At 43.5% G+C, this 27,656-nt stretch overlaps 1 protein-coding gene and 2 non-coding genes across 3 annotated transcripts; 2 read left to right on the top strand and 1 right to left on the bottom strand.

Moving 5' to 3' along the window:
• Positions 1 to 10,583: 10,583 nt before the first annotated feature.
• On the bottom strand, positions 10,584 to 11,216 carry LOC147267048 (uncharacterized). Its single transcript, XM_086202352.1, has one exon. The coding sequence runs from the start codon at positions 11,214 to 11,216 to the stop codon at positions 10,584 to 10,586; it is 633 nt and encodes a 210-aa protein (XP_086058478.1).
• Positions 11,217 to 16,367: 5,151 nt separating this feature from the next.
• On the top strand, positions 16,368 to 16,440 carry trnak-cuu (transfer RNA lysine (anticodon CUU)). The gene has a single exon. It is a non-coding gene; the product is annotated as a tRNA-Lys (tRNA).
• A 9,577-nt stretch (positions 16,441 to 26,017) lies between these two features.
• trnas-gcu (transfer RNA serine (anticodon GCU)) lies at positions 26,018 to 26,099 on the top strand. The gene has a single exon. It is a non-coding gene; the product is annotated as a tRNA-Ser (tRNA).
• The last annotated feature ends 1,557 nt before the right edge of the window (positions 26,100 to 27,656 follow it).

Raw genomic sequence — 27,656 nt, 5'->3', positions numbered from 1 at the left:
AGAGCCATCAAAGTAGCAGACTAAGCTAGCATTGAGAAGAAACTGACCAAACACAGCCCTATTGCATTGTGGGAAATTTCAGCTTGGTTTGTGTCCATCGGTACACACCAGAAATTTGTCTCATGCTGCCGTGACCCGGATTTGAACCAGGGTTGCTGAGGCCACAACACAGAGTATTAACCACTATAGGATCACGGCCTCCTCAACAGCAGTTTGAGCTTCCGTGTCTTTGTCTCAGGTGAGATCAAAGACAGATTTCTAAGATCAAACACAAAACTCTGAGATCAAAGGTTGAAGTTTCCCAAGGTTCAGTTTTAGCTCAGACACTCTTCAAGGTGGAACCAGCAGAGGAGCTCAGTAGAGACAACTGGACAGCAGCAGGACAGAACAGAGGCTCTCCACAATGGCAGGAGACAGGAAACAGGTTTGGACCATCTGGGCTTCTGTCCACTTTAATGGTTTTTAAAACATTGAAGGAAATTGTAAAAATCAACATTGCGTTTTAATCATGATTTCTAGTTGAGAGTGTTTGCTCATCTGTTACAGAAGCTTCTTCTAGAGTTGACCCTGAATGAGTGGAGGGACCTTTTTGATCATCAGGACTGGTTTTTGATGCCCTGATGGTGCATCGGGTCATCATGGTCCTCCACCATCTGCAGGGGTTCCAGGACTGTTGTGGTGTTTGTGGGAACTGCAGGGAGAAGCTGAGACCTGGAGAGGAAGTCCTGGACACCAGCAGACCTCTCAACACCTGCAGCATTTTTTCAGCTCCACCAAACCCAACATTCACTGCCTCCTCATCATCTGGGCATCAAAAGCAGCTCAGACCTGCTGCAGCTCAGCAGACCTCAGCCATTTTTAGGATGTCTCCATGATTCTCCTTCACATGATTTTCATTCAGAAACAATAGAATTGTCAAATACCACAACAGTTTTCAGCTTGCTGGTAAACAACATACACACACACACACACACACACACACACACACACACACACACACACACACACAAATAGTTTGTGTTTATGAGAAGATTAAAAAAATCTACTGTGCTTCAATGAAGATAAATTGTTGAATATCAATCCTCTACTCATGTTCATGGGAGTGTAGTTGTTGTGGCCGAGTGGTTAAGGTCGCGGACTAGAAATCCTTTGGGGTCTCCCCGCGCAGGTTCGAGTCCTGCGAAAAACATTAAACTGCTGTTCCAGAGGAGACAACATCTGCTCCTACTTTAGGTCCATGTGTCAAAGGTTTTCTTTCAAGGGCTGAAGCAGCTGATGATGAGGGAGAGAGAGAGGATTGGTAGCATGTTGTCTTGTCTCAACCATTCTGGTGTTGACCAAAATCTTTGTTGATACTCCAGTGGTGGTGAAGGTGATGGAAATGTTCCAAGTGGGAGGGTTCCATGTTCAACCAGTTTCATCTGGAACTGAGGTGGAGCTTAGGGTTAAGTAGGAATTGGTTTGGTTTAGTCCCTGGGAATGTCAGTTGGTGTGTGTGTGTGCGTGTGTGTGTGTGTGTGTGTGTGTGTGTGTGTGTGTGTGTGTGTGTGTGTGTGTGTGTGTGTTTACATGCAGACTTTCCCTTGTGACAGCTGATTTGGTTTGGAATCCATCTTAGTCAGGACATTTTGAGAAAATTCTATCATGTCGTTGTAGTTATTTTGATTTACAACACTGGAAAAAAAAATCACCTCCCCTCCAAAAACCCTCCTCTTCAACTTTGTACCCAAGTTGTCTCCTCATCAGGCACCACAGGATCCAGTAGGTTCAGTTAAAACAAGTCATTAGAGATTTAAAAAATGTCCATCAAACACAAAATAAGGCTTCAAATAGGTTTCCAATTTCATTTCATGTTGACACATTTTGTCCATTTGACATCAGGACTGCTCCCAGATCATCTCAATGACCTCATCCCAGCACCAGAGTACGGCTTTCACCATGACAGTCAGACTCTTATCTGTCCTTCATGTTCCCTCAAATGTGCAATGTGGACCTCACACACTGAAATTTAGCCTTAGGTGGTTCGAGCCCACCCAGGGACGATGAACAGGTTCTACTGGTGCTTAGGACTCTGTTGATCAGCTGCTGAGTTGCTTCTTGATGTCAACATTGGTCTGTTTCATCCTGAGTAGTTTGATCAGAACAGAGTCGTTGCATCAATGATCTGAATGTGGACGGACAGATTGACCCTCCCCAGCAGATGCATGTGACAGACCTCTTGATGAGACACTTTGTGGTAAAGCCAGATTCTGCCAGTCCCACTGACATATTTCAATCACACATGTTCAGAGATGTTTTGTTTTCCTGAATACATTTATTATTTTCTGATCACCTTGTGGATTTTTCATCATTCTCCTCATTACCATACTTTAGGTTGCAGTATGTACACCTGAGTTAGCCTTGGGTTGCAGAAATCATACAGCATACAAATAATAGCATGTTGAAACATATTTATTTAAAAGAATTTAACATGGTTACACACACACACACACACACACACACACACACAGCCTGTCTTTGGTATAAAATGGTCTGTCACGTTCTCTCACATTGCACAACAACAAAACAAACAAAGACGGCCATGTCCAGTGTGGTCCTGGATATGACGACTGGACTGCAGGGTCCCAGTATCACTGACAATTCTTTTACCAGCTATGACCTTGGACAAGAACTTCTCAGGAGGAAACTTATCATGGTGGCACAGTGAAGAAAAATAGACCTGAGCTACCTGCTGAAATCTTGCAGGTGAAGGACAGAGCTCCACCTCTTTGACAGACACCACCACTGTTGGCTCATGTTGTCAGTTTTTGACACACACGCATCTAAACACACACACATACACATGCATGTTCTTACACACAGAGACTTTTCCTCTGTTTTTGTCTTTTACTGGTTTTGAACCAGTAGTTGGTTTCTGTTGGTTTGACTTTCTTGACTGGTTGTTGTTTGTTTGTCTAGAGGCCCACATCAAAATATTCCAATCAATATTTCCATGGATAAGGAAGCCTAACAAGGAAACCAAGAGATGGGAAACAACTTGGATGATAGAAAATTGTTTTTAGTTTATGTTACAGCTGATTGAAGACGTGGGTCAAAACAGACCTGTTAACATCAGAGATGGGAACAGAAAGCTAACACAAGAGGAAGGTTGAAGCTATGAAAAAGGAGTTTGATAAAAATCTTGAACTGACAGTAGAAATATCCTTTTGTATGTTTACCTTTGTTGACAGAAGTCACTTTAGCTTGGCAGTGAAAAGAATCTCTGCTAGCTTGACAAATAAGTGCACAAACTGGGTTCAAGCTGGACTTTGGACACTGGTATCTGCAACAACTCCCATCAACTCCTAATCTAGCATCTCTGCTGTGGCTCAAACTATTTTACAGAACATTTGACAGACCTGTGGAGCAGTGAGGATAGACATGAGTTGATCCACATGATCCACTGAAGCGCCATTTTCCCCTGCCACTGAGGTCACCAACATGAGCTGGAGTTGGGAATCTTGAACTGAACCTGGTATCACAGCGACACCTACTGCTGCAAAATGGAACAGCAACATTGAACCCAAGTACAGGATTGGAGGGAGACTGATGGTCGCTGTTTGGGTTTTTGAAGAACAAGGAGGGCTTTGGTTCAAGCTGGATTCTCAGAGACTATTTCCCCAACCTCTACAATGGCATCTACACTGTCATCCAGTCAGGTGACTGAAGTCATCCAGTCATGTGACTGAAGTCATCCATTCATGTCAGTGATGTCACTTGGCAGGACTGTCATTGCCATCACATTCTAGAAAAGAACCCAGACTCCACATTTCCTCCTATCTATTATTGTGTCCCACCCTCCTGGTCCTTACTCTGAATTCTCAGAGTTTATATCCAGTTCAGTTCTCAAAACAGATGAAGTCATGAGTGTCGATAAATTTCCTTTTCTCCACTGATTATATGTCAAGGTTTGTGTGTGGGGGTGGAGCCTATCCCAGCAGCTTTCGGACAAGAGGCGGGGTTCATCCTGGATGTGTCACCAGTCCATCACAGGGCCAACACATAGAGACAGACAACCATTCACACTCAAAGCCACACCTACGGACAATTTAGAGTATCAATCAGCCTCGTCCCCTCTTGATGTCTTTGGACTGTGGGAGGAAGCTGGAGTACCAGAGAGAACCCACACAGACACAGGGAGAACATGCAGACTCCACACAGCTGGGGCTCAAATCTGGAACCTTCTTGCTGTGAGGCCACATTGCTGACCACTGCACCATTTTGTCCCCTGAAAATGCCACCAGATCGTTTGGATTTCCTGTAAAATGAAGTACACATGAACATGAAGGGGTTTTCACAGGGCTGGTGGTGCAACGGATAGCATGACTGACTACTGTCAGAAGATTGTAGGTTCAACTCCTGTCTCGCTCACTTAAAACTTTATACTGAGAAGCTTTCACACCTGAAGTGTGAACCACTGCTAAAAGTCCCTGAAATCCTCCAAGGTTTCCTCCTTGTCTGCTGTAAGCATGAACACATGCATGGATCCTGCTACCTCTCACATGTTAAGCTGGCACTTGACAGTGACAGCAGGAGAACAAAAGAGCTTGGTTCTAACGTTACTTGACAGCACTTTTTAGGGCCTGAGCCAGAAGAAACTTCTGGCAAAGACTCCATTATTTTTCCACTTTTTTTCTTTTTGCAATCGACACTGCCCAGAGTTGATTTGAGGAAATAAGACTCATACAATTGATGCAGTTTGATCAGACGGTGCAGACACACTTGACACCCAGAGAGGTGAGCAGGTTTTGGACCAAGTTGAAACTTGTCAAGTATTTGAGACAGAAAATGACAGAAAGCTGTGGCTGTGTTCTGGTTCTGCATGTTTCAGATTTATTCCCCTTCCAGTAATGTCTTATTTCCAGCTCTGCTCTCCCTCAACTACTGTTTAGTGTCATATTTATTTTGCTGACTACTTCATTGACATGTGGTCAAAATGTCTTGTGTTTCCTGAAATTAACTGAGTGCTGCTCAGTAAAGTAGACATGACTTGAGATTCTATTCCTGCTTGGTCCATGTCAACATTCTTATCCTTCCTAGCATTGGAGATAAAGTATCAGTCAGGGCTGTACTTGATTAGTACTGCATATAGTACACATCAGTCACTGCCATTACACAGTGGAATGGACGTTGAAATACTGTTTACCAGCAAGCTGAAAACTGTTGTGGTATTTGACAATTCTATTGTTTCTGAATGAAAATCATGTGAAGGAGAATCATTGAGATATCCTAAAAATGGCTGAGGTCTGCTGAGCTGCAGCAGGTCTGAGCTGCTTTTGATGCTCAGATGATGAGGACGCAGTGAATGTTGGGTTTGGTGGAGCTGAAAAAATGCTGCAGGTGTTGAGAGGTCTGCTGGTGTCCAGGACTTCCTCTCCAGGTCTCAGCTTCTCCCTGCAGTTCTCACAACCACCCAGGCCCGGCCCTTGCCATTTTGAGGCCCTAGGCAAGATTTTAGGTGGCGCCCCCTTGCATCACAGTAAATTCAACTTCTAGTGTACATATACTCACAAGGAACTAAATAGTTTTGTTAGACTTTTTTTTATTTAAATAAAGAAATTTCACATTCAAAATACTCAATATAAAAAGTAAGTATGAAATAAATACAAAAATAAAATTAACTGAATATATGAAATATAACATAAATAACTTGCATAAAGTATTAGATTTAGGACTCCCAAAAAACAGTCTTAACAAGTGACCTAAATTAACTTAACTACAATATAAATAAGAAAGTGTACAAAAGTGCATAAAGAAACCAGTGTGCACAACAAAATTACTAGGATTTATTAAAACTATATATAAAAAGGTGATCTTACAAAGATCTCTATTGGTGTTTTCTGTGACTACCTTAGCTTAAACTATTCAAGCTCCTCAGTCACAACCTGCTACAGCTTTACTCTCCTGGTCTTCCTTGCAGCAAAGTCATCGACAACATCATCATAAGGCAACTGATTTGAGACCACATGGTTAATACTAATAATTGCAAGTCCACTGAGACCTTCTTGCATCATAGAAGATCTCAGATAAGTTTTTTAATTTATCATTAAATAAGTTAATAAGATAAATGCAGCAGCGCATCTGAAAAGAGAAGAGGAGTAGGAAACAGCAGTCTGATAACACATTTCATGGAATAAAATAAAATGAAATAATATAAATGAAAATCCTAAGAAATGCATGCATGTAGACTATACTATACTGTGTAATATACAGTGCACTTTTTCAGAGGTGCAAATGATATAAGTAATTTATATATTACTAATGATATCAGTTTTATTGTCATGTCAGTAAAATGCTAATTAGCAGAAGAAAAGGTATCAGTAAACTGCAGTATAATATATGTTTTCCTCTTAACATTGATGATGCATTTTGATATAAAGTTTACCACTATAAACACACTTAAGAATATATGAACTAACAAACAGCTAGGCTTACAGTTATAATATATAAAAGAGATGGAAATTAACAGCAATTTGATGAACTATTACAAGCTGGGAAAACGTGAGCCAACGATACGTCAGAATGTAAGCAAATTTAACATTATAACGCCTGCTGAATAAATCTCATATTTACACATTTACCTGAGGAAGGTAAGGTTGATGTTGTTACATTACTATTTTTCATAACAGCTCAGACCCTTTCATAACATAAGCTGATGTCAAGATGAACAGTTAGCTGGCTATTTATTGATAAGCTAACTACCAAGATGGCAAAGAGTCATTGAAAGCATTCCCGCTCAACTATAAATCGATGAAATTTCAATCATATTTATTTCCCGGTCAACTGTATCGATTTATAGTTGACCGAGATTTCAATGTAGTCTCGCTATCTGGGTATCCTATGCTGATGGTTAATGACGTTATTATCCATCATTCCGCGACAGAAAAATAATATCATGACATCATCTTAACTGTAACATTTACATTTACATTACCTCTGTCTTTATCGCGTTTTTCCTCCTCTTCTCTCCTTTTTTTTCTCCCCTGGGCACCAGACAGTTTGGGACGTTTTGACATGTTTTTATTACGTATCAAAAAACGACCGTTCCCCATGGAGCAGGTTGGTAAGGTGTTATTAGTCGGAGGAGGAGGGGGGACTGGGGGCGCGTGTGTGGGGTGTGTGTGGTGGGGGGGGGGGGGGGGCGCGACTTAGGGAAAAGGGAAAATCATTTCTATTAGGTTATTGTTATAGGCTTTGCTATACAGTATATATATATCCCCCTTCTGGCGCCCCCTGATGGATGGCGCCCTTAGCATTTGCCTATACTGCCTATGCCGCGGGCCGGCTCTGCATTACTGTTATGGTGTTGATTCACTACACGCCCACATTGTTGTCCTAATTAGAGAAGAAGGTTATATTTCCATCAAAGTGTCCTGCATAACTCTCAGCAAGTAACTTCATATAAGAGGTAACTTAGTGTGAAGAGTAGAAAATACTTGAAGTGTGAAGACTGAGAATACTTCAATATGTGAGCCTGTGTACTTGAGCTTCAGGTAAGAGTAGAAAATACTTGAAGTGTGAAGACTGAGAATACTTCAATATGTGAGCCTGTGTCCTTGAGCTTCAGGTAGTTTTGAATCTAAATTGGCCTCCCAGGCCCAAATGTGGTGGTTCAAATGTGTCCAGACTCCCCAGGTGAACATTTCCAGTCCCACTAACCTCCTGTGTGCAATGCTGCTTGAACTACGTCTTCATTTTGGTGCGTTCAGAAGAGTTTGAAGTTTCTTAATTCCATTTGAAAACTAATAACATGTTGGATTATTCAGCAGAGAGCACAGAGCTTTGGTCGGAAAGAAAATCAGCAGCAGACCAACGAAAACGACAAGGAGCAAAACTGCATCCATCCATTTTCTACTGCCTCCTGTTAAGGGACATGGGGTGGGGGGGGTGGGGGGGTGGAGCCTTCTTGCTGTGAGGTGACAGTGTTAACCACTGCACTACCGTGCCACCCCAATATAAAACTGGGTTTCCATTTATGGTTATTCAACATTTAATATATTGCTCTGTATTTTTGTTTTATTAGAGAGACTTTAATGTCTGTCTTTGATGTCTAAACTCTGACTCTCCTGTTATTGGTGCTGACTGAATTCTACCACCTGAAAGACTGGGAAGACTCATATTTGTGATGGATCCATAAATGTATGAAGGTCTTGTTTCAATGGCAGGACTCCATCAGAGCAGCCTCCTCCTGGTAGAACAGCTCTACTCATCAAGCCCCTGACTCCAGACTCTTCTTGGTGAACTGATCAGAGGATCAAAGTAGAGAAGCTGTGACACAAAGGGAAACTTCCTCATTCCCTGAACGCAGCTTCATCAAACAGAGCAGTTGCTAACTCTTCACCTGTAGTAGTGATGTCACCAGGGCAGGAAGTTGATCAAACACGTGAAGTTTGACTCAGATCGACCAGGCAGGGAGGAGTTATCAGATTGATTGTTGTGATGAATCATCAAACTCTCCATCACGCCATGGTCTCAGCGTTTGACCTGAAGTCCCAGGCTTCAAGGGTTCTCACCAAACTCTCAGGGTGGGTCTGACCACGTCTTAAGGAAGTAATTCCATCAGTATTAAACTCAATGCCATGTCTCATTACTACAGAGATCCCTGATTCTGAGTGGAGTCATTTGGAGGTTGACCTCATCGTAGGTAAAACTGCAGGTTCACTCCCAGCAACTCCAGACTCCATTGCTTCTTTAAAAGAAGATAATTAAACACCAGAGAACAGCTGTGTGGTGTCACTCCAACACCAGGCAACTAAAGCAAGAGGCAGAATCGTCTTCAAATATACAAGAAGGCCCTCAGTGAAGACAGAGCTGCCTATTATTCATCACTAACAGAGGAAAATAAAAACAGTCCAGGTTTCTTTTCAGTACTGAGCTAAACTGACAGAGTCCTGACTCTGTAGACCCTGGATTCCTTCAGCTCTCAGTAGAGACGACTTTAGCAGTTTCTTTGATGACAAAATGTGAACTATTAGTATAAAACTAATCAGCTGCTGCCCTCAATAGATTCTGATTGACCTGTAAACTCAGTAAACATAGAAACTGCTGTTAAACCAGATATTTATTGAGACCACTTTTATCAAATTAACAGTTCAGAACTTAAGTCAGTGATTACTTCATCAAAACCTTCATCCTGTCTCTTCGATTGTTTCCTACTAGGCTGCTTAAGGAAGTCTTTCCCTCAGTGAGCACCTCTTTATTAAATCTGATGAATCTGTCTTTAGGAACAGGATATGAACCACAGTCCTTGAAGGTAGCTGTCATTAAAGCGCTGCTGAAGAAGCCTCCTCTAGACCCTGAGGTTGTAGCCAATTACAGACTGATATCTAACCTCTCCTTTCTCTCTAAAATCCTGGAGGAAGCAGTTGCTCATCAGCTGTGTGACTTCCTCCATAACAAGAGTTTACTTGAGGGTTTCAGTCTGGTTTTAGAGCCCAGCACAGAGACAGCACTGGTAGAAATTACTGACACCTTGAATTTCATCAGATCATGGCTTTCAGTCTGTACTCATCCTGTGAGACCTCAGTGCTGCCTTTGACACAATTGACCATCAAATCCTGCTACAGGGACTTGAACACTTCAACGCTTCCTTTTGGTCATTTTATTCAAAAACACTCCGTAAATTTCCATTGTTACTCAGATGATATTCAATTCATTCATCAACAAAGCCGGATGAAGGCCAACATTTATCTAAACTGCAAGCATGCATTCCAGACATAAAGGCCCGGATGACTTATAGCTTTTTACAGTTCAACTCTGATAAGACAGAAGTTCCTGTGCTTGGCCCCAAACCCTTCAAGGCACATGACTGAGTGATATCACTGCTCTGGATGGCATCACTATGGCCTCCAGCAGCACAGTGAAGAACCTAGGGAGTTCTATTTGGTCAGGATTTGTCCTTCAGTTCCCACATGAAACAAATTTCAAGGACCGCCTTTTTAAATCAACAAAATATCTGAAATTACAAACATTCTGTCTCAAGATGTTGCTCAAAAAATAGTCCATGCATTTGTTACTTCTAGGCTGGACTATTGTAACTCTTTATTATCAGGCTGCACCAACAAGTGGTTGAAGACTGCAGCTGGTCCAGAATGCACCTGCACGTGTATTGACAGAAACTAGGAGGAGAGACCACACCACCCAAGTCTTAGCTTCGCTGCACTGGCCTCCAGTAAAATCCAGAGTTGTGTTTAAAATCTTTCTGCCTGCTTTTGAAAATACAAACCTGATGTATGTTCTTGTATGATAATTATTTGAATGATTGCAGGGATGTATTTTTGCAGCATCCAAAAGTAACCTGGTTTCAGCCCATACAGCAAGTTAGCTCCCAACACAGGTTGAACTGAAGTCACGTGGAACCTCATGTCTTTCATGATGTTTCTGGTGTTGCAGCAGGTATCTAGAGGGTGGGGAGCTGTTCATTCCTCCTAGTTGGAAGCACCTGGGCCCATTTTTGGTTCATCGTTGTGTGTTTTTTTTTTTTTTTGTTAAATACATTCATTAATTGGCTTTCAACCTGCGTCTCCCACTCTTTTGTCACAGCTTCAGTGCCACATTTTGACAAATGTTTTCTCCCCAGTGTGTGTTCTTATGTGTCTTTTCCAGTTTCCCTTTACTGAGAATCTTTTACCACAAACTGAGCAGGGAAATGGTTTCTCTCCGGTGTGCGTTCTCATGTGCTTTTCTAGATTTCCCTTTTCTGACCATCTTTTGCCACAAACTGAGCAGGTTAATGGTTTCTCCACAGTGTGCGTTCTCATGTGCCTTGTTATTTGTCCCTTTTGTGAGAATCTTTTGCCACAAACAGGGCAGGTGACTGGTTTCTCCCCAGTGTGCATGCTCATGTGTGTTTTCAGATGTCCCTTAACTGAGAATGTTTTGCCACAAATGGAGCAGGGGAATGGTTTCTCCCCAGTGTGTGTTCTCATGTGGTTTTTCAGATATCTCTTTTCTGAGAATCTTGTGCCACAAACTGACCAGGGGAATGGTTTCTCTCTCGTATGTGTTCTCATGTGTCTTTTCAGATATCTCTTTTCTGAGAATCTTGTGTCACAAACTGAGCAGGGGAATGGTTTCTCTCCAGTGTGTATTCTCATGTGTGTGGTCAAATATCCCTTTGAGAATCTCCTGCCACAAACGGAGCATGGGAACATGTTCTCCCCAGTGTGTTTTCTCATGTGTTCATCCAAACTCCCTCTGTTTCTAAAACTTGTACTACATGTGGAGCACTGAAACGGATGCTCATCCTCACTGACTTCTGTTTGAGATTCAGAAGGACATAACATCACATTCTTGATGATCTCTGATTCTCTTTCAGTCTTTACTTTTTGCTCTTTTGAGCTGCAATGAGTCACTTCCTGTCCTGGCCTCGATTTCTGAAGCAAATTCTGTCTTGAGCAAAAGAGTTCCTTGTGCTCTCAAAGAGCTGCAATAGTGACATCAGTTCAAGCCGGCAAAACGACTCCTGCTCTGGTCCTGCTAAGTGTTGTGATGCTCTGTGTTTAGCTGACAAGCTAGCAGCTCAAGACTCATTGATCTGGACTGAAACTGCATTTAAATGAAAAAATAAGGCTTCATTTGTGTCTGCATGAGTTTTGCCTTTGTATTTTGTTCTCTAAAGCGACTGTAACATTGGTTAATTCTGACGTGACTCATTTGGATATCATGTGACTTGCTGCAGGAGAGAGAGACTGCTGAAATGTGTGTGTGTGTGTGTGTGTGTGTGTGTGTGTGTGTGTGTGTGTGTGTGCTGACTGTGTTTTAATGTTGAAGTGTTAATTATAATGTTGTATGCATTTCTTTGGAGGCTTTATATTAAATCAGGAGTGTAACAGGGAAGAAGCCAATAGTTTTAGGTTGCTTTTAATTTATCTGTTTATTTTCTTGTGAAGGAAAGCTTTTTTGTAGATTACATTCATGAACCAATTAACATCATTAATATATTTTGTTTTTCTGTAATTGTTAATTTCAAGTTAGCTGCCAAAACATCCATTTTGATGTACACATTTACTTTATTTACATTATTATTATGTTAATTTTTGAAAGTTTTTTTAAAGACACACACATAAGAAAACAAACTAGTACAGCTGTGGTCCTGGAGACAGAGACACTGCTGAAGTGTGTGCACAAAATTACTACTTTAAGAGTTGACAAAATTATCTAAAGTAGCTGAAAAATGTGAGTGATCCAGTATCAGCTTCCTCTCATCTCTCTGTCACTCAGCTGTGTGTGTGTGTGTGTGTGTGTGTGTGTGTGTGTGTGTGTATCTTCTTAGGCTGCACAGCGCGCACACACACACACACACACACACACCCCTCCCAGCTCCACTACCCTCCGTCAACTTCCAATCACTGTTTGGATGCAAACGACCCAAGATGGAGCCTGTCAGGTTTCAGCACCAACACTGACTTCTGCTGCGTTCAGTTGCACTCAGAATATGAAGATTCTCTTTCTCTCTCTCCCTTAAGAAAATAACAGATTCCCCACAAACTGAGTATGAACAAGAGTTACTACAGTAACTGAAAAATCCACTGGAAAAGGCACCAATGAGATGAGAGGTTACACCTCTTCTCACTCTTTCCCTCCTGAGTCCGTGCCCTGTCACTGATGCGTCTTCAGCATCTTGGGAGAGTTCCTTCTCTACTTTGTCACGGCTCCTAACCCCCTACAATCGCACCATGTTCCATAAAAGAAAGAGGAACAGGTGATGTTGGTCCATGAGAAGTCCATCACAAATGACTTGGATATGGAGGATTTGATAGAGTTCTGCAAAGGGAAACAGGAGACTGTTGTTGTAGAATGGATTGATGAGAAAGGAGAGTGGAGCTGTTCAGGTGCTTGCAAAACAAACAAGCTTAAAATGAGACGAAAAGACAGAAAAAGAGATTTAATACAATGCCCACCCTTTTTAGTTTTGTTGATATTGGCTTTATTGAGAGGTCTTATTTTATTACTTTATTTTGCAAATTAATCTACGAATTAGACCATCCAATGAAGATAAATTTTATGTTGTTGGTTGTCAAGATCTGGATGGATGTTTTATTTTATTCTTTATTTTATCTATTTTCTATTTATCAGTTTTGTTTTTCAAGTCTTGGTGAAGGAATTTTTCTCGAATAACTTGGCCTACCCTTTTTGTTTTGTTGATATTGGCAATAGTGACAAGTGTTATTGTTGGGTTTGAATATGTTTGATACAGGCCATCCAGTGAAGGTAGATGTCAAGATTTAGTTGGTGTGATCTGAGGAAGAATTTTTTTTTTTAGTTTTCTTTTTCCTGTGTCCAAGGATATCACAAACCCCATAGAATCCATGCCTCTCGTCATTTTTGTTGTTGTTGTTTTCTATGCGTGACTCCCCCACTGCCAGAGCTCTTTTCATCTGGGTTCACGTACCTCCAGTGTCTGCAGCTCCGTTTACGTCACTGTGATTAGTCCTGATATCTAGCAGTGCTAGAATGTCCAGTTTTTTCGCAGATGTCGCATGCGACCTCCCAGTCCACTGTCTTTGAGCTGTTCACACCTCATTACTTTTGTCGCGGCGGTGGTTAGTGCCTCACCTTGATTTGGGGGAGGAAAGTCGCCGACGCCTAAAATCTTGTGAACTGGGCTTTAACCTTCATGTGGGACAAGTGGGACCAAGTTGGACCGGTCTTAGGGTAAAGGTCTGATAAAGAGCAATCCAGTTACATGACAAAATCAGTTATCCAGAGAACCACCTAACACCCCCACCCCTCCACCCCACCACACTCTTTCCAACCTCCATCACCACCATGTGCCCCCTTCCCATTTCTGTCTGCCCCCTTACATATGCCTGTCTAGAACCGGCCCTGCTGCAGCTCCACTTCCTGGGCTGAATTCGGGGCCCAGCAGGTCCCTGGCGGGGACTCACCTGCTCTGTAGAGCCTGACTCGGGGCTTCAGCACGGCATCGAGCAGCAACCTCTGCCGGCGGTTCTCCCGCTCGTACTCCGCCACGGTTTCCTCCAGCAGAGCCACGATCTGCTCCGCGGCCGCCGCCAGCCGCTCGGTGAGCAGCGCTCTCAGCACCGGGACTCCAGCCGCTGAGTCTCCTTCTCCCAGCTGCAGCATGAAGTCTTCAGCGGCGGCGAGGATCCGCTCCTGGACAGACACCCGCAGAAGCTGCGTGGCGCACATGTTGCGGCTCTACTGGCGCCACTCAGCCTTCAGGAAACACAGACCGAGATCGGGGGTTCACGGACTTCTCCTTCTTTCCTTTTTTGAAAATGTCCCGCTTTCTTATGTTTCTTCATCTTCCTCTCCTTCTTCTTCTTCTTCGGTTGGCATCCAGCTTATTTGCCCATTCCCGCCACCTTCTGTTCCAGAGTGTGGACCAAACAGTCACTTCCAGTCTTCTTCCGATCCTAACCAGATCTACTACAATATTCGACCATCATGTCTATCATTAAACTCCTCATCCCTCACCTGTGTCCCCTACTGCCACCTCAGATATCCCTGCTCCACCTGCTCCTCTTCCTGACATCCCTCACACAAGCCTGTCTGGTGCTTCCCTATCAGTTTCAGTGGTTTATTTCCTGCTCTGACAAGTCAAGACTAAGGAGATGATTGTGGACATGAGGAAGGAGAGGAGACCTCAGCAGCCACTGTTCATCCAGGAGCTTGAAGTGGAGAGGGTGTGCAGCTTCAAATACCTGGGTGTCCACATCAGCCAGGACCTCACCTGGACACTTAACTCCACACAGCTGGTGAAGAAGGCACAACAGTGGCTGTACTTCCTTTGGAGGCTGAGGAAATTTGACATGTCGCCTAAGATCCTCAGCAACTTCTACAGCTGCATCACTGAGAGCATCTGAGCAGCTGCATCACAGCGTGGTACGGCAGTGCTGCTGCTATGGACCGCAAACGCCTGCAGAGAGTGGTGGAGACTGCTGAGGAGACCACCAGGACTCCACTGCCCCCCCTGCAGAGCATCGACCACCACAGTCCACAGCAGAGCTGCCTCCATCTTGAAGGACCCCACCCACCCCAACACGTCTGTTCACACTTCTACCCTCAGGCCGGAGGGACAGAAGTGAGAAATGCAGAACCACAAGACGAAAGAAGTCTTTCTTTCCCTCTGCAATCAGACTCCTAAACTCCTAACAAAACTACCTCAGGACCCTACTTGAACTCGGCCTACACGTGAACAATTTTTGTTTTTGCAATACTCAAATATTTGGCACAGTACTGTTTAATTGCACTGTTTCCTCACTTCTCTACTGTCATTGTTTATTGGAAATTTATCCAAAAAAAGTAATTTCTTTTTATATTCCTAGCATAAGGAATATATGTTTCTATACTGTACATATGACAACAAACACTTTGAATCTTTAATCTTTGAATCTTGAGTTTTGTGTTTGATCTTAGAATTCTTTCTTTGATCTCTCCTTGATTTCTCAATGATTTCTTTGTAGACACAAATTGTCTTTGATCTCTCAATGAGACAAAGACATAGAAGCTCAAACCTCAGCCTCCAGGAGGCCGTGATCCTATAGTGGTCAGTACTCTGTGTTGTGGCTGCAGCAACCCTGGTTTAAATCCGGGTCACGGCAGCAACATGAATACTGACTAGTATTTGTTGTTAAACTGGACAGTTTGTCTGTTGAAGCTCTCTCAGACACTCCTTTATTCATCCTCCCTTCAGGCTCAGCAGCATGATAGTGAATGTGTCTGACTAGGATCAGAACCCTCAACCTGTAGGGCTGTGGTGCAATGAGAACACATCTGACAACGGATCAGAGGAGTGTCTCTTTGACTCCTGGAAAACTCCATTTAAAGCTGAGAGGAACTTGTTCTTCATCACCAAATTCCCTCCCTGCACGTTGTCTCTCGAAAAGCATTCAAATCAAAGTTGAACCTTTGACAAAAAGCTCCCAGTAGGTGATGCAGGCTCCACCTCGCTCTTGGTTCTGGAACCTCACCAGTTGAAGCTTTCTCACCACTTGGATGTCATGTTTCTGACATCTCTGAGCTTGTTTCCTATCCACCTGTCTCATATTGATGAGGTCATACAGCCTGATGATGTCTATGGTTCTCCTTTGAGTGGTTCCTTCTGGGAGAGTTCTCTCTCTGTAACTTGTGTGTGTGTTTGGTCGTATCCTGTTTCTCCTTGACAGCACTTTAGTGTTTTTACCACTGGTGTCTCATCTGTGATTCACCTTTTATTTTACTGTTTTGTCAAAGATGAAGGTGTGTTTGTTGTCATTCATTAATCATGTGATTGCTCGTGACTGTGAGTCTGATTAATTGCTTGTGTGCAGCAAACGTCTCTCACTCTGATCAGTTCATGCTATTGAAGCTACTCAGATGTAGCCTGACTAGCTCAGTCGGTAGAGCATGAGACTCTTAATCTCAGGGTCATGGGTTCAAGCCCCACGTTGGGCGTTCATCTTCAACATCACTGCTTGTCCTCTCACTTTCTGCAGCTGTGATTGTGAATTGTAAGGAGAATCAATGAATAAACAACATGAACACAGGCTGTGTCTGAAGCTGCACCTGACTCAGAATGAAAAACCACTATGTACTCAATTGTATCCACTATCCATACTGACTCTGGAGAAATTTCTTTGTGTGTATTGATGGACACAAGCCAAGCAGAAATTTCCCATAATGCCATAAGGCGGTGTTTGGTCAGTGTGGAGAAGGCGTCAGTCTGACAACAATGTCACACTATTTTGTTATCACTTGACCAGACCCAAAAGTAGGCTCCAGGTATCAGTTTCTTCTCAATGCTAATGTCTGCTAGCTTAGTCTGCTACTTTCATGGCTCTGACTACAAAAAGGTCCAGACCCCTGGATATGGTGGTTCCTCCCTAAACGTAGATTCTGTCAGCTCATCTTTAGAAATCAACTCACCATGAACACAAGTAGATTTCAATGGACTGCAAATGTGTCTCATTTAATGGTAAACATGTCAAATATAAATTCCATCACCAGAGGAGGTCTGCTGCTTGAATTAAGCTCCAGATATTCACAAGATATTCTAGATCTTAAAATAAAGCATTTTTACATTTGATTTATTTTTCATTAGCCTGCTTAATGTGGTGTGATTTTATGCATCTTATATTAAATAGAGCTTCTTCAATGATAGTCCCTGAGGATGTTGGATGATATAAAAAGATGATATAAAAAGAGTGTCATGACTTGATAAACTGGTGATGACGGCGTATCTTTAGAATGTTTTATCCAGTTGTTACTCGGGGCTCCACTCGTTGCATTTTTGTCTCGTCCAATGAGAAACGATCAGTCTCAGGTTTAAGCTCATCAATGAGTCCTTGTGGATCAGTGGCTTGCATGCATGAATGAGTTGGAACACTTCTTGGAAATTAAAGAGGATTTAATACAATTAAGAAAACACTTAAGACAGAGTGATAATTCCAGCAGAGTAATTAAAGCACTTATTGAGTAGCAGGGATGAATTAGCCTCCATTTATCTGAGCTTCAAGTAGACGGCAAAGAGGCAGGTGGAAAGGTGTGTAGGATGAACGATAGTGACCTCCAAACAAATGAAGAGGACTGAGTGGAGGCTGACCAGCTCTACGGAGTCAGGCGGAGTTTGGCAGTGAGACAGGAGTCCAGGCCTGAATAGGTGAAAACCAATGTAACCGGCTGACGTTCTCAGCTGTATTCTCCCATCGATGTACGATGCCTCTCCAATGAACTGGAGGGAGGACGGCTTCCAAAGCCTCCACCTCGTCGACCGTGGCTCCCGCTGACATTCGCTCGATGAAGAAGGGAAGCGCGTTGATTCGCTACCCTCTGGTCTCAGGCTGCTGGCTTCCTCGACTAAGCTGCTCTTCTCCAACACAAAGGTGGCTTCTCTTTGCTGGTCAGGATGGAGATTCAAGGCTCACAGGAGGTCAAGAGTGTAGCGACCGTGAGCTGAGATTGATGATGAATTACAAAAATAGAAAATAAAAAAAAAAATTAGTGGAATAGAAAAGGGGGAGAGCCGGACCAGCTGCTCTAGGAGCTCAAGCACAAAGGGCAGAAACAAGAAGGACTGAAGAGAGCGCCAGCAGTGGATGGTGTCACCACTGTTATAGTCAGGGGAGCACATAAGCGGTCCGCATGCACGCATGCGTAAGGAACCTGGACAAATGCGCTCGGCTTCAAAGGCTTTTATACGCTTTTGCGTACGAAACACGAAAATAATTATTTAGCGGGGCCTGTCTCTTTGACATTTTGAGAAGTGCTTTTGCCCGCGGTCGGTAGCAGTCGGTACGCAAAAGCGTATAAAAGCCTTTGAAGCCGAGCGCATTTGTCCAGGTTCCTTAACCATTCGCGCATGCGGACTGCTTATGTGCACCCCTGGTGATAGTAAACTGGTCTGCCTCAGAGCAGTGACCTTTGACCTTTGTGGGGTTGTTTGCCAATCAGCACACTTTGCTGTCTTCAGTCCTTCTCAGATATCAACAAATGAAGCTGGTTGAACAGACAGCAATCATCATCACTCAGAGACATCACCTAGAGAGGAAGATTGCTCAGAGTTCTGACAATGACAGTGAAGAGGCAAGGAAAGATGGACAACCACAGACAGTGAAACATTCGGAACATCATGTTTATACACGTGTGTGTGCGTGTGTGTGTGTGTGTGTGTGTGTGTGTGTGTGTGTGTGTGTGTGTGTGTGTGTGTGTCAGAATCAGAATCAGAATCTTTTATTTTCGTTGTAGGGGGGGGGTACAGTTAAAATAGTTAGATAGAGCGCTCTTCCAGAGCCACCGTGCACCACAGAATGCAGATATAAAGAAAAGATCCAAAAGATAAAAGATAAAAGCAAGATAAAAGACACTGTTAGAACAGAAAGATCCATAAACCCACCAACAAGAGGTGTGTCTGGTACAGATGTGGAATTATTGGCTCACACAATGTTGAGGCAACTGGGAAGAAGACAAACAAAAAAGGCTTGTGTGATTCAGACATTCATCGAAAATGGTCCTGGAGAACTGTTCAATGTGTCATGACTTCTATCCATTTTCTTCTGCTTATCCTGTTCAGGGTCATGGAGGGGGTGGAGCCTATCCAAGCAGCTTTTGGGCGACAGGCCGTGTTCACCCTGGACAGGTCACCAGTCCATGACAGGGTTAACACATCCACAGACAAACATTCAAAGCCAGACTCAGTAGGATCTCTCCACCCTACAGACTGTAAAGGAATCATCAAAGATGGCAGTTGGAGTTCTGTGGATCTGTGCTGGATTCCTCGTCCTCACGGACCAGAAGTCTGTCTGAAATACTACACTGATTGATGATCTTTTCATGAATCTGTAAATGCTTCTAAAATTAAGAGTAAAAAAAATCCTATCTTCTTCATGTCTCAAGCCAAATCAAATCAAGAGTTCTTTTATGATAATTTTTTTTAACCGGACGTCTGCTTTGACTGGTTGGTTGTTGAAAGAGAGCAGGACAGGACAGACAGCAGAAGACAAATATAGAGAAGAAAAGACAAAAGACAGAGAGAAAGGAGGGAGAGAATGACAAAAAGATGGGGAACAAGATGAGGGTGCAAGACAAGCAGAGAGAAAGACAAAGGGACAGGGGGATGGAAGACAGACACACAACCAACAACAACAACAGCAGCAGCAATAATAGTAAACTAGCTGCCAATGATAACGTCTCCTGGTCACTGAAGCAATCAACTTCAGCATAATAGGAGGCTTGAAGAGCCAGGAAATAAAATATAAGCACAATACTGATGTGAATGTCAGTGCAATACTGAGAACACTGATATGTAGACGACTAGTAGGGGTGGCACGGTGGTGCAGTGCAAGGCAAGGCAATTTTATTTGTATAGCCCATTTTCACAAACAGTTTGTCTCAAAGGGCTTCACATGGCATCATAACAACATCCTCTGCCCTTAGACCCTCACATCGACTGAGGAAAAACTCCATAGAAAACCCTTTTAACAGGGAAAAATCTGAGAAACCTCAGGGTGAGCAACAGAGGAGGGATCCCTCACCCAGGACGGACAGACGTGCAGTAGATGTTGTTACAGACAAGAAAACAGTTTACAATACAAAATGTGGGAAACACGGAAATGTTAATAACAGCTGAAGAAGGAAGCTTCTGGTAGGGGAGGCAGGGAGAGCAAGCCAGCTTGATGGGGGACTGGATGGCAGACTGGTTCATGGAAGGGGAGCGCAGGCCAGTGTAACAGTAGGGAATAAGAGGGGGGGGGGGGGGCGATGCAGGCGGCGGTTGGGGCTCTGGTGGATCTGTGGAAACACAGAGAGACTGCGAGACACCAAGGCCAAACTACAAAGTGCAACAAGTAGTGGTAGTGACAGTTCCAAAAATGTGCAGGGAGGAGAGGAGGAGAGAGGGGGAGAGGAGAAGAGAGGAGGGAAGGGCTCCATGTAACCTGATGTGTCCCCCAGCAGTCTAAGCCTGTAGCAGCATAGCTATCAATGGTTCAGAGCTACCTGAACCAGTCCTAGCTGAAGGCTCTGTCATAGAGGAAGGTCTTAAGCCTGGACTTAAACGTAGTTAAAGTGTCTGCCTCTCTGACCCATGGAGAGAGCTGGTTCCAAAGTAGAGGAGCCCGGTAACTAAAGGCTCTACCTCCCAGTCTGTTTTTATTGATACTGGGAATCACTAAAAGACCTGCATTCTGGGAGCGGAGCGCTCTGGTCGGACAGTACGGACTAATGAGCTCTTTCAAATAGGATGGAGCTTTATCATTGAGAGCCTTATAAGTCAGCAGAAGGACTTTGAAGTCGATTCTAGATCCTACAGGAAGCCAGTGGAGGGAAGCTAAAGTGGGAGAGATGTGTTCTCTCTTCTTAACTCCCGTCAAAACCCTCGCTGCAGCGTTCTGGACCAGCTGGAGACTCTTTAGGGAGTATTTAGGACATCCTGACAGGAGAGAGTTGCAGTAGTCCAGCCGAGAAGTGATAAATGCATGCACCAGTTTTTCAGCATCACTCTGGGAAAGGATATTCCTAATCTTAGCGATACTTCGCAGATGGAAGAAGGCGGTCCTAGTCACATGCTTTATGTGGGAGCTGAAGGAAAGGTCCTGGTCAAAAATGACCCCAAGGTTCCTTGCAGTTGTACTCGGAGTTAGGGTGATGCCATCTAGAGTAGAGATCCGATTCAAGAGTGTGTCCCTGTGGTGTTTCGGTCCAAAAATGATTACCTCAGTTTTATCTGAATTGAGCATTAAGAAGTTAGAGGACATCCAGGATTTAATGTCTTTCAGGCAGTCTTGCAGATGAGTAAGCTGGCTTGTGTCGTCTGGCTCCATCGACAAGTAAAGTTGTGTGTCATCTGCATAACAGTGGAAGTTGATCGAGTGCTTCCGGATTATGTCACCTAATGGGAGCATGTAAAGAGTGAAGAGAATCGGTCCTAAAACTGAACCCTGTGGTACACCATATGTAACTCTGCTATACAGTGACAGTGGTTGGCACTTTCACCTGGCCCTGTGATGGACTGGCGACCTGTCCAGGGTGAACCCCTCCTCTTGTACTGAGGCTGCTGGGACAGGCCGCAGTTCCCTCTGAGACCCTGAACAGGAAAAACTGTAGAAAATGGATTAATGGATGGAGTTTGCTGTGTTTAGAGGGATTTTCCTGTTTCTCTTGATCACTTCTTGAATCTGAAAATACTTTCCAATTGAACAGTTAGAAAAATTTAACTTTTTGCAAAATGGGAGATGCTGGTTCTTCACATTTGACCTGCAGCGACAGTCTCAAGACAAGAACACTTCTACTTTTGATGATGACAGTTTGTTCAACACTAAACTTCATCCAGTACCATGTTGTCAAACACTGGAACATCCACAGCACCTGAACAGGGACCTGAACCCTGGACCCTCAAATTAAAAGTCTGATGCTCTACCGTCTGTGCTACTCAGGCTCTTTCTACAGCATTTAGACAGGAAAAGAAACACCTGTGAAGGTCAAACTGCTGCTTTCTTGACTTGTTCAATCCTCCATGTTAAAGTCCACCATGCTTTTGATTGGCTTTGATTCTCTGTGGCAAAATCCAACAAGAGGCTCCAAAAATGTCTTGAATGTCATAAGAATGCACAGGACAAGATGTTAGTCTCCTTCATGTCTGCAGTTCCTCCACTGGAAAGTAAAGTCAATGCTGTTCATCTGCTGAAACCTGGGATCGGACCAGGGACCTTTAGATCTTCAGTCGAACGCTCTCCCAACTGAGCTGTTTCAGCTCTGAGTGAGGGCCCTGCTTCTCTCATTTTATAATCTCTTCCACTCTCACTAGAACTTAGAGAGGATTTGAGCTTCTGAAGTCATGACACATTGAACAGTTCTACAGGACCATTTTTGATGAATGTCTGAATCACACAAGCCTTTTTTGTTTGTCTTCTTCCCAGTTGCCTCAACATTGTGTGAGCCAATAATTCCACATCTGTACCAGACACCTCTTGTTGGTGGGTTTTATGGAGCTTTCTGTTCTAACAGTGTCTTTTATCTTAAATATGCCACTTTCACATGAAAACATCAATAACAGGACAATATCGATACTATTATTGCTGCTGTTGCTGTTGCTGTTGTTGGTTGTCTGTCTGTCTTCCATCCCTCTGTCTTTCTCTCTGCTTGTCTTTCACCCTCATCTTGTTCCCATCTTTTTGTCATTCTCTCCCTCCTTTCTCTCTGTCTTTTGTCTTTTCGTCTCTATATTTGTCTTCTGCTGCCCCAGGATCAGCTTCTATCACTCAGTGGTCCAGAACCATTATGAAGCCTGATCATGAATGCGAGCCCAGCTCTTGGAACAGGCCTTCTGCCACCACAACTAAGATCCTGCAGTTCACTAGAAACTCCAGTGTCCAGCTTACAAGTGGACTTTCCTCTGATCTATGGTGGTGCTGAGTTTAGCAAACATCTCCAACAAGAAGATGAAGGAGGCCATCAACTCCTCCAAGCTCAACATCTATATTGGCTTTACTGGGAGATCAGGAGGTCAAAGCAGATCTTCACCCTCCACCTCAGATGGTTTCTACTCACAGAGATGAGGGACCAGTTCAAACCAGCTACCTGGAGCTCCCTTAAGCCATTGTCCCGCCCCCCCCCCCCCCCACACACACACACACACACACACACAGCCTGTCTTTGGTATAAAATGGTCTGTCAAGTTCACGTTGGAAGATTTCTCTGACTCCATTGTGAATGAAGAGATTCTTCATCTGACACCTGAGTCTTGATCCACTGATTCCTCTGATCCACCTCTTTCTGCTCCAACAAGGCTGACATGGATCAGGTGGGTCCATGTCATCCAATCAGTAGGTTTCTCCTCTCAATTAATTTTCTTCATCCCAGTTCAGATTGATTCTCCTCAGCCTCATGAAGGAGCATCTGATCAGGTGTTTGGCTGCTTGTTAGTTGTAATTCCATAGATTTTAATCTCAGGTGTTATAGAATTAATAAGAACATCTTAAAGACCTTTGTCCAACACTTGAAACTCACCTGTCTGTGGAGGCCCAACTGGCCTTTGGTAGTGAGGTGGTGGATGCATGTGAATGAAATGAGGCTTGTGTTGCTGTGAGGAGCCACTAGAGGGAGACACCTGTCGTTCCTCCCAGCTGACAATGAGGCTTCACAGCTGCATTTGAAGCTGTCCTTTATTAGTCACAACTGTCTTGAGCTCAGGGGCCAAACTCACCAAAAACATATGCAAGTGGCTCTGGACAAAAGCATCTGCTCAATGAAATTGTAGGATTGTAGAATTCTATAAATGTAGAATATAATTGTAGAAATGCTCTCTGTCACCATCCCCAACGTCTGTGCCAGGGTCTCTGGCCAGTGGTCAATGGCTCATATCACCTGCCCAGGATGGATCAAGCTTGCTTGTCTTTGTAATTCTGCACATATTAGAGACCTGGAAACAAAGGAATGCTGAAAAAAGCACCTCACACAAATGGGCTTGTGACATAATTTTAAAGAATTGTGTAAATGTGAATCTTTTACAAATGTGTGTGTGAATGTGGTTGTTGTGGCCGAGTGGTGAAGGTGATGGACTAGAAATCCATTGGGGTCTCCCTGCTCAGGTTGGAGTCCTGCCAACAACGTTAAAGTGTTGATGTTCTGGGGGAGACAACATCTGATCTTTGTTAGATCCACGAGTCAAAGGTTTTCTTTAAAGTGCTGCAGCAGCTGAGGATGAGGGAGAGACAGAATTACAAACCATCTTAGTGAGGACATTTTTAAAAATGATGACATTTTGCCACAGTTATTATTGACTTGGAACACTGCAAAAATATCCTTCTCTCCCTCCTCTTCAACTTTGTACCCAAGTTGTCTCCTCATCGGGCACCACAGTGTCCAGGATGTTCAGTCAAAAAATCATTAGTGATTTTAAAAATGGCCATCAAACACAAAATAAGGCTTCAAATAGGTAAAATCACCATCTGTAGACTGGACCAATATGCTGATGTGATCCTTTGATTAGTTTAGGATCAGTCAGAGATCAAAGACTGAAGCGGGAGATCAATGCTCAGAACCCAGAGATCAAAGACAGAATTCAGACATCAAACACAAACCTGATGGATGGTTGTAAGTTTTATTTGTAAAGCGCCAAATCACAACAAATGTTATCTCATGACACTTCACAAGTAGAGCGGGTCCAGCGCCTCACTCCTTCAATCAGTTTCTTCTCCGCTTCAAGGACCCTGACACCCCCCCCAGCACCAGAGTCACACTACCACCTGACGACACGCCCCTCAGTGTGACCACAGCAGACGTGAGGAAGACCTTTCAGGGAACCAACCCTTGCAAAGCTGCACGCCCAGACAACATCCCTGGGTGAGTACTGAAGGACTGAGCACAACAGCTGTCCGAGGTGCTGGCAGACATCTTCAACACCTCACTGGCGCTGTCACCTGTCCCCACCTGCCTAAAGACTGTCACTATTGTCCCTGTCCCCAAGTGCTCCACAGTGACAGGCCTAAATGACTACCGACCCATTGCACTCACCCCAGTAGTCATGAAGTACTTTAAGAGGCTGGTCAAGGCCCACATAGACACCTCCATTGACGTCTCTGTGGACCCCCCACCAGTACGCCTACAGGCAAAACCGCTCCACTGATGACGCCATTTCATCAGTGGTCCACGCAGCCCTCATCCATCTGGAGAGCAGGAACTCCTATGTCCACCTTCTCTTCCTGGACTTCTCCTCTGCCTTCAACACCATCATCCCACATGGGGGACCTGTTCAGTGGACCTGTGGACTGGTGACCTGTTCAGGGTGAACCCTGCCTCCCACCAAATTTCACCCCCCTCCCCAATAACCTTTAACAAAAAAGTGGTATAGAAAATGGATGGAGTGACTTATTCACTGCAGAGGCACAGTGATGTTATTAATGTACAACGAGTCTTTTTATTAAAGATTGAAGCTCCATACAAGACAGAGATGGTAGACAAGAACATTACAACCTGTGAAGCTTTCACTTTTTTTGACAGACAGCTTTGATTTCAGGTTCTACCTCTGTAAAATTGAAAGTAAAGTAAATGAAGCACCTGTGAAGGTAAAACTGATGATGTCTTGACTTGTTCAGTCCTCCAACATTAAAGTCCAACAAGCTTTTGATTGTCTCTGATTCTCTGTGGCAAAATCCAACAAGAGGAAACAGAAAATCTTGAGGTTGTCTCACTTTTTTTTTGAAAGAAACTCTGCATAGGACAGTGATAGGATGCTTGTTTCCTTGGATGAAAAAGTCTGGTACTCTCATCTTCTTAAACATTTACTTGTTCAATCAGGACAAGAGAATCTGAACTTGGATGTCATTTTGTAGTAAAAGGTGAATTAAACTTGTAAACATCAGCTGGTGTTCACTCTGATGATGTGTCGATGGTCTGTATTCTGCCTTCTGTAGCACGACGCTGCTGGGAAGAAGCCTGATTATGTCAGAGTTGTGTTCAGTGGCTCCTGCTGGGTCCATTTTTGACAAATAGGCTCCAAAGAGTTCAGCTTTTTAAAAGCTCAGGGTTGCTGTCAGCAGACGAGGTGGCTGAGTGGTTAAGGCGATGGACTGCTAATCCATTGTGCTCTGCACGCATGGGTTCGAATCCCATCCTCGTCGTGAGCGACTCTGGTTTCTACTCCTAGATTATGGAATTACTGTGAGGCTTTTAACTGACACAGATACCAGTTGAGTCAACTTCCCTTTCACATCCTGACCAAAACAACTCTGACACCCAGAGCTCACATGTGTCAATCACCTCTGTAGAAGATCCCGCCCCCACAGAGTGATATTAGCGAAGAAAACTGCAGACGCCTCTTGGATGAGAGCTGAAACGTCTTCAAGAAACCTGAAACAGTTCACTTGGTACGTTTAAATAATTCTACAATTTCTTTCAGCTTTTGTCCAAAGCCAAGTGCATGTATCACATGTATATAATATATATGTGATACTCTTTCATCTACTCATGAACCAAAAATGCAGTCTAATACAAGTAAATTTGTGCAGAAAAAAAAGTCATTTGTGCTCCTTCTTTTATTTATTTGTTTATGTAGTATTTTTTAATGTATTTTCTTTCAATTCACATTTTGTCCATTAACTTCATAATCACTCTTCATAGTCGCCATCTCATCACATGACTAAAGTTTGTGTTCTGTATTGGTGGTAAAATATCCTTCCATGCCCCTCACTAGTTTGCACACAGAAAAGCATATTTTACTGGTTTCAAATCTCTTAGTGTGTTCTCTCTCTTAAACCAGCTGTGGCAGCTTTCATTGTGTGATTGATTTTAAAATATAAAGATGGAACAGAACCATTGGAATAAGATGTCAGGACATTTGAAGGAATGTAAATCTCCTGTCGAAATGTTGCAGTGTGCAGCTGAGGCTCTCTGGCAGTGGCACAAGGAGCCACAATGGCAGAACCTGGACCCTCCTGGAGGAGAACCACAGGTGAGGGCCTTCTTGGCTCCAGATTGATGGAAATCAAGTGTCTGAGGCTGTGAGCAGCCATGAAGTTGATCTGGTTGGGCACTGGTATTTTTTCTTGCTGCAGCTCAGGAGTGATTCAGGAGAAGAGTTTCAGAACAGCCAAGGTTGGGGACTGGAATTTTCAAATTTCCCCTGGAACCAGACAACCTTGGGAGGTAAAACCTCCCATCATAGCCACTCAGATGCAGCAGCAGAAAGAAGCTGTCATCTACCCTGACAGTCAGAGCATCAAGTCAAGAAAACATCAACCATCTTGTAGTTCCAAACCTTCACCTGTCAGATTCAGCTACTTCTTATTGTGGGACTTTAAATTTGAACACAATGGAATTTGGACAAGGAGTTTTCCTTCCAGTCCAAACATCATCGTCCAGCCTCCAACCAGAGGTCCATCAGTTATCATGGGAGCCACATGTGGAGTCTGGATTCTTTTCTAGAATGTGACGGCAATGACAGTCCTGCCAAGTGACATCACTGACATGAATGGATGACTTCAGTCACGTGACTGGATGATGTAACCCATGTTAAAATATGAGATAAATAAGAATAAATATTTGAATAAAAGCTGCATAAATAATTTTGAAAGTTAAAAGTGAGTAATTGAATGTAAATTAGTCTGCTGACTGAAAATGACGTCGCTGGTCCCTTACACAGACTCAGCACCTGAGTGATGCTGCAGCAGAGACCCGAG

The sequence above is a fragment of the Aulostomus chinensis genome, chromosome 4 (genome assembly GCF_037954235.1).
Source record: "Aulostomus chinensis isolate RoL2024-O1b breed Wild chromosome 4, RoL_Achi_v1.0, whole genome shotgun sequence".
Lineage (NCBI taxonomy): Eukaryota > Metazoa > Chordata > Actinopteri > Syngnathiformes > Aulostomidae > Aulostomus > Aulostomus chinensis.
The sequence above is the reverse complement of the archived record's forward strand: the minus strand, read 5'-3'. Positions and strand labels throughout refer to the sequence as shown.

Bases quoted from the DNA above. Each gene is read 5' to 3' on its own strand.
- LOC147267048 (XM_086202352.1), bottom strand. From the start codon at position 11,216: ATGAGAAAACACACTGGGGAGAACATGTTCCCATGCTCCGTTTGTGGC.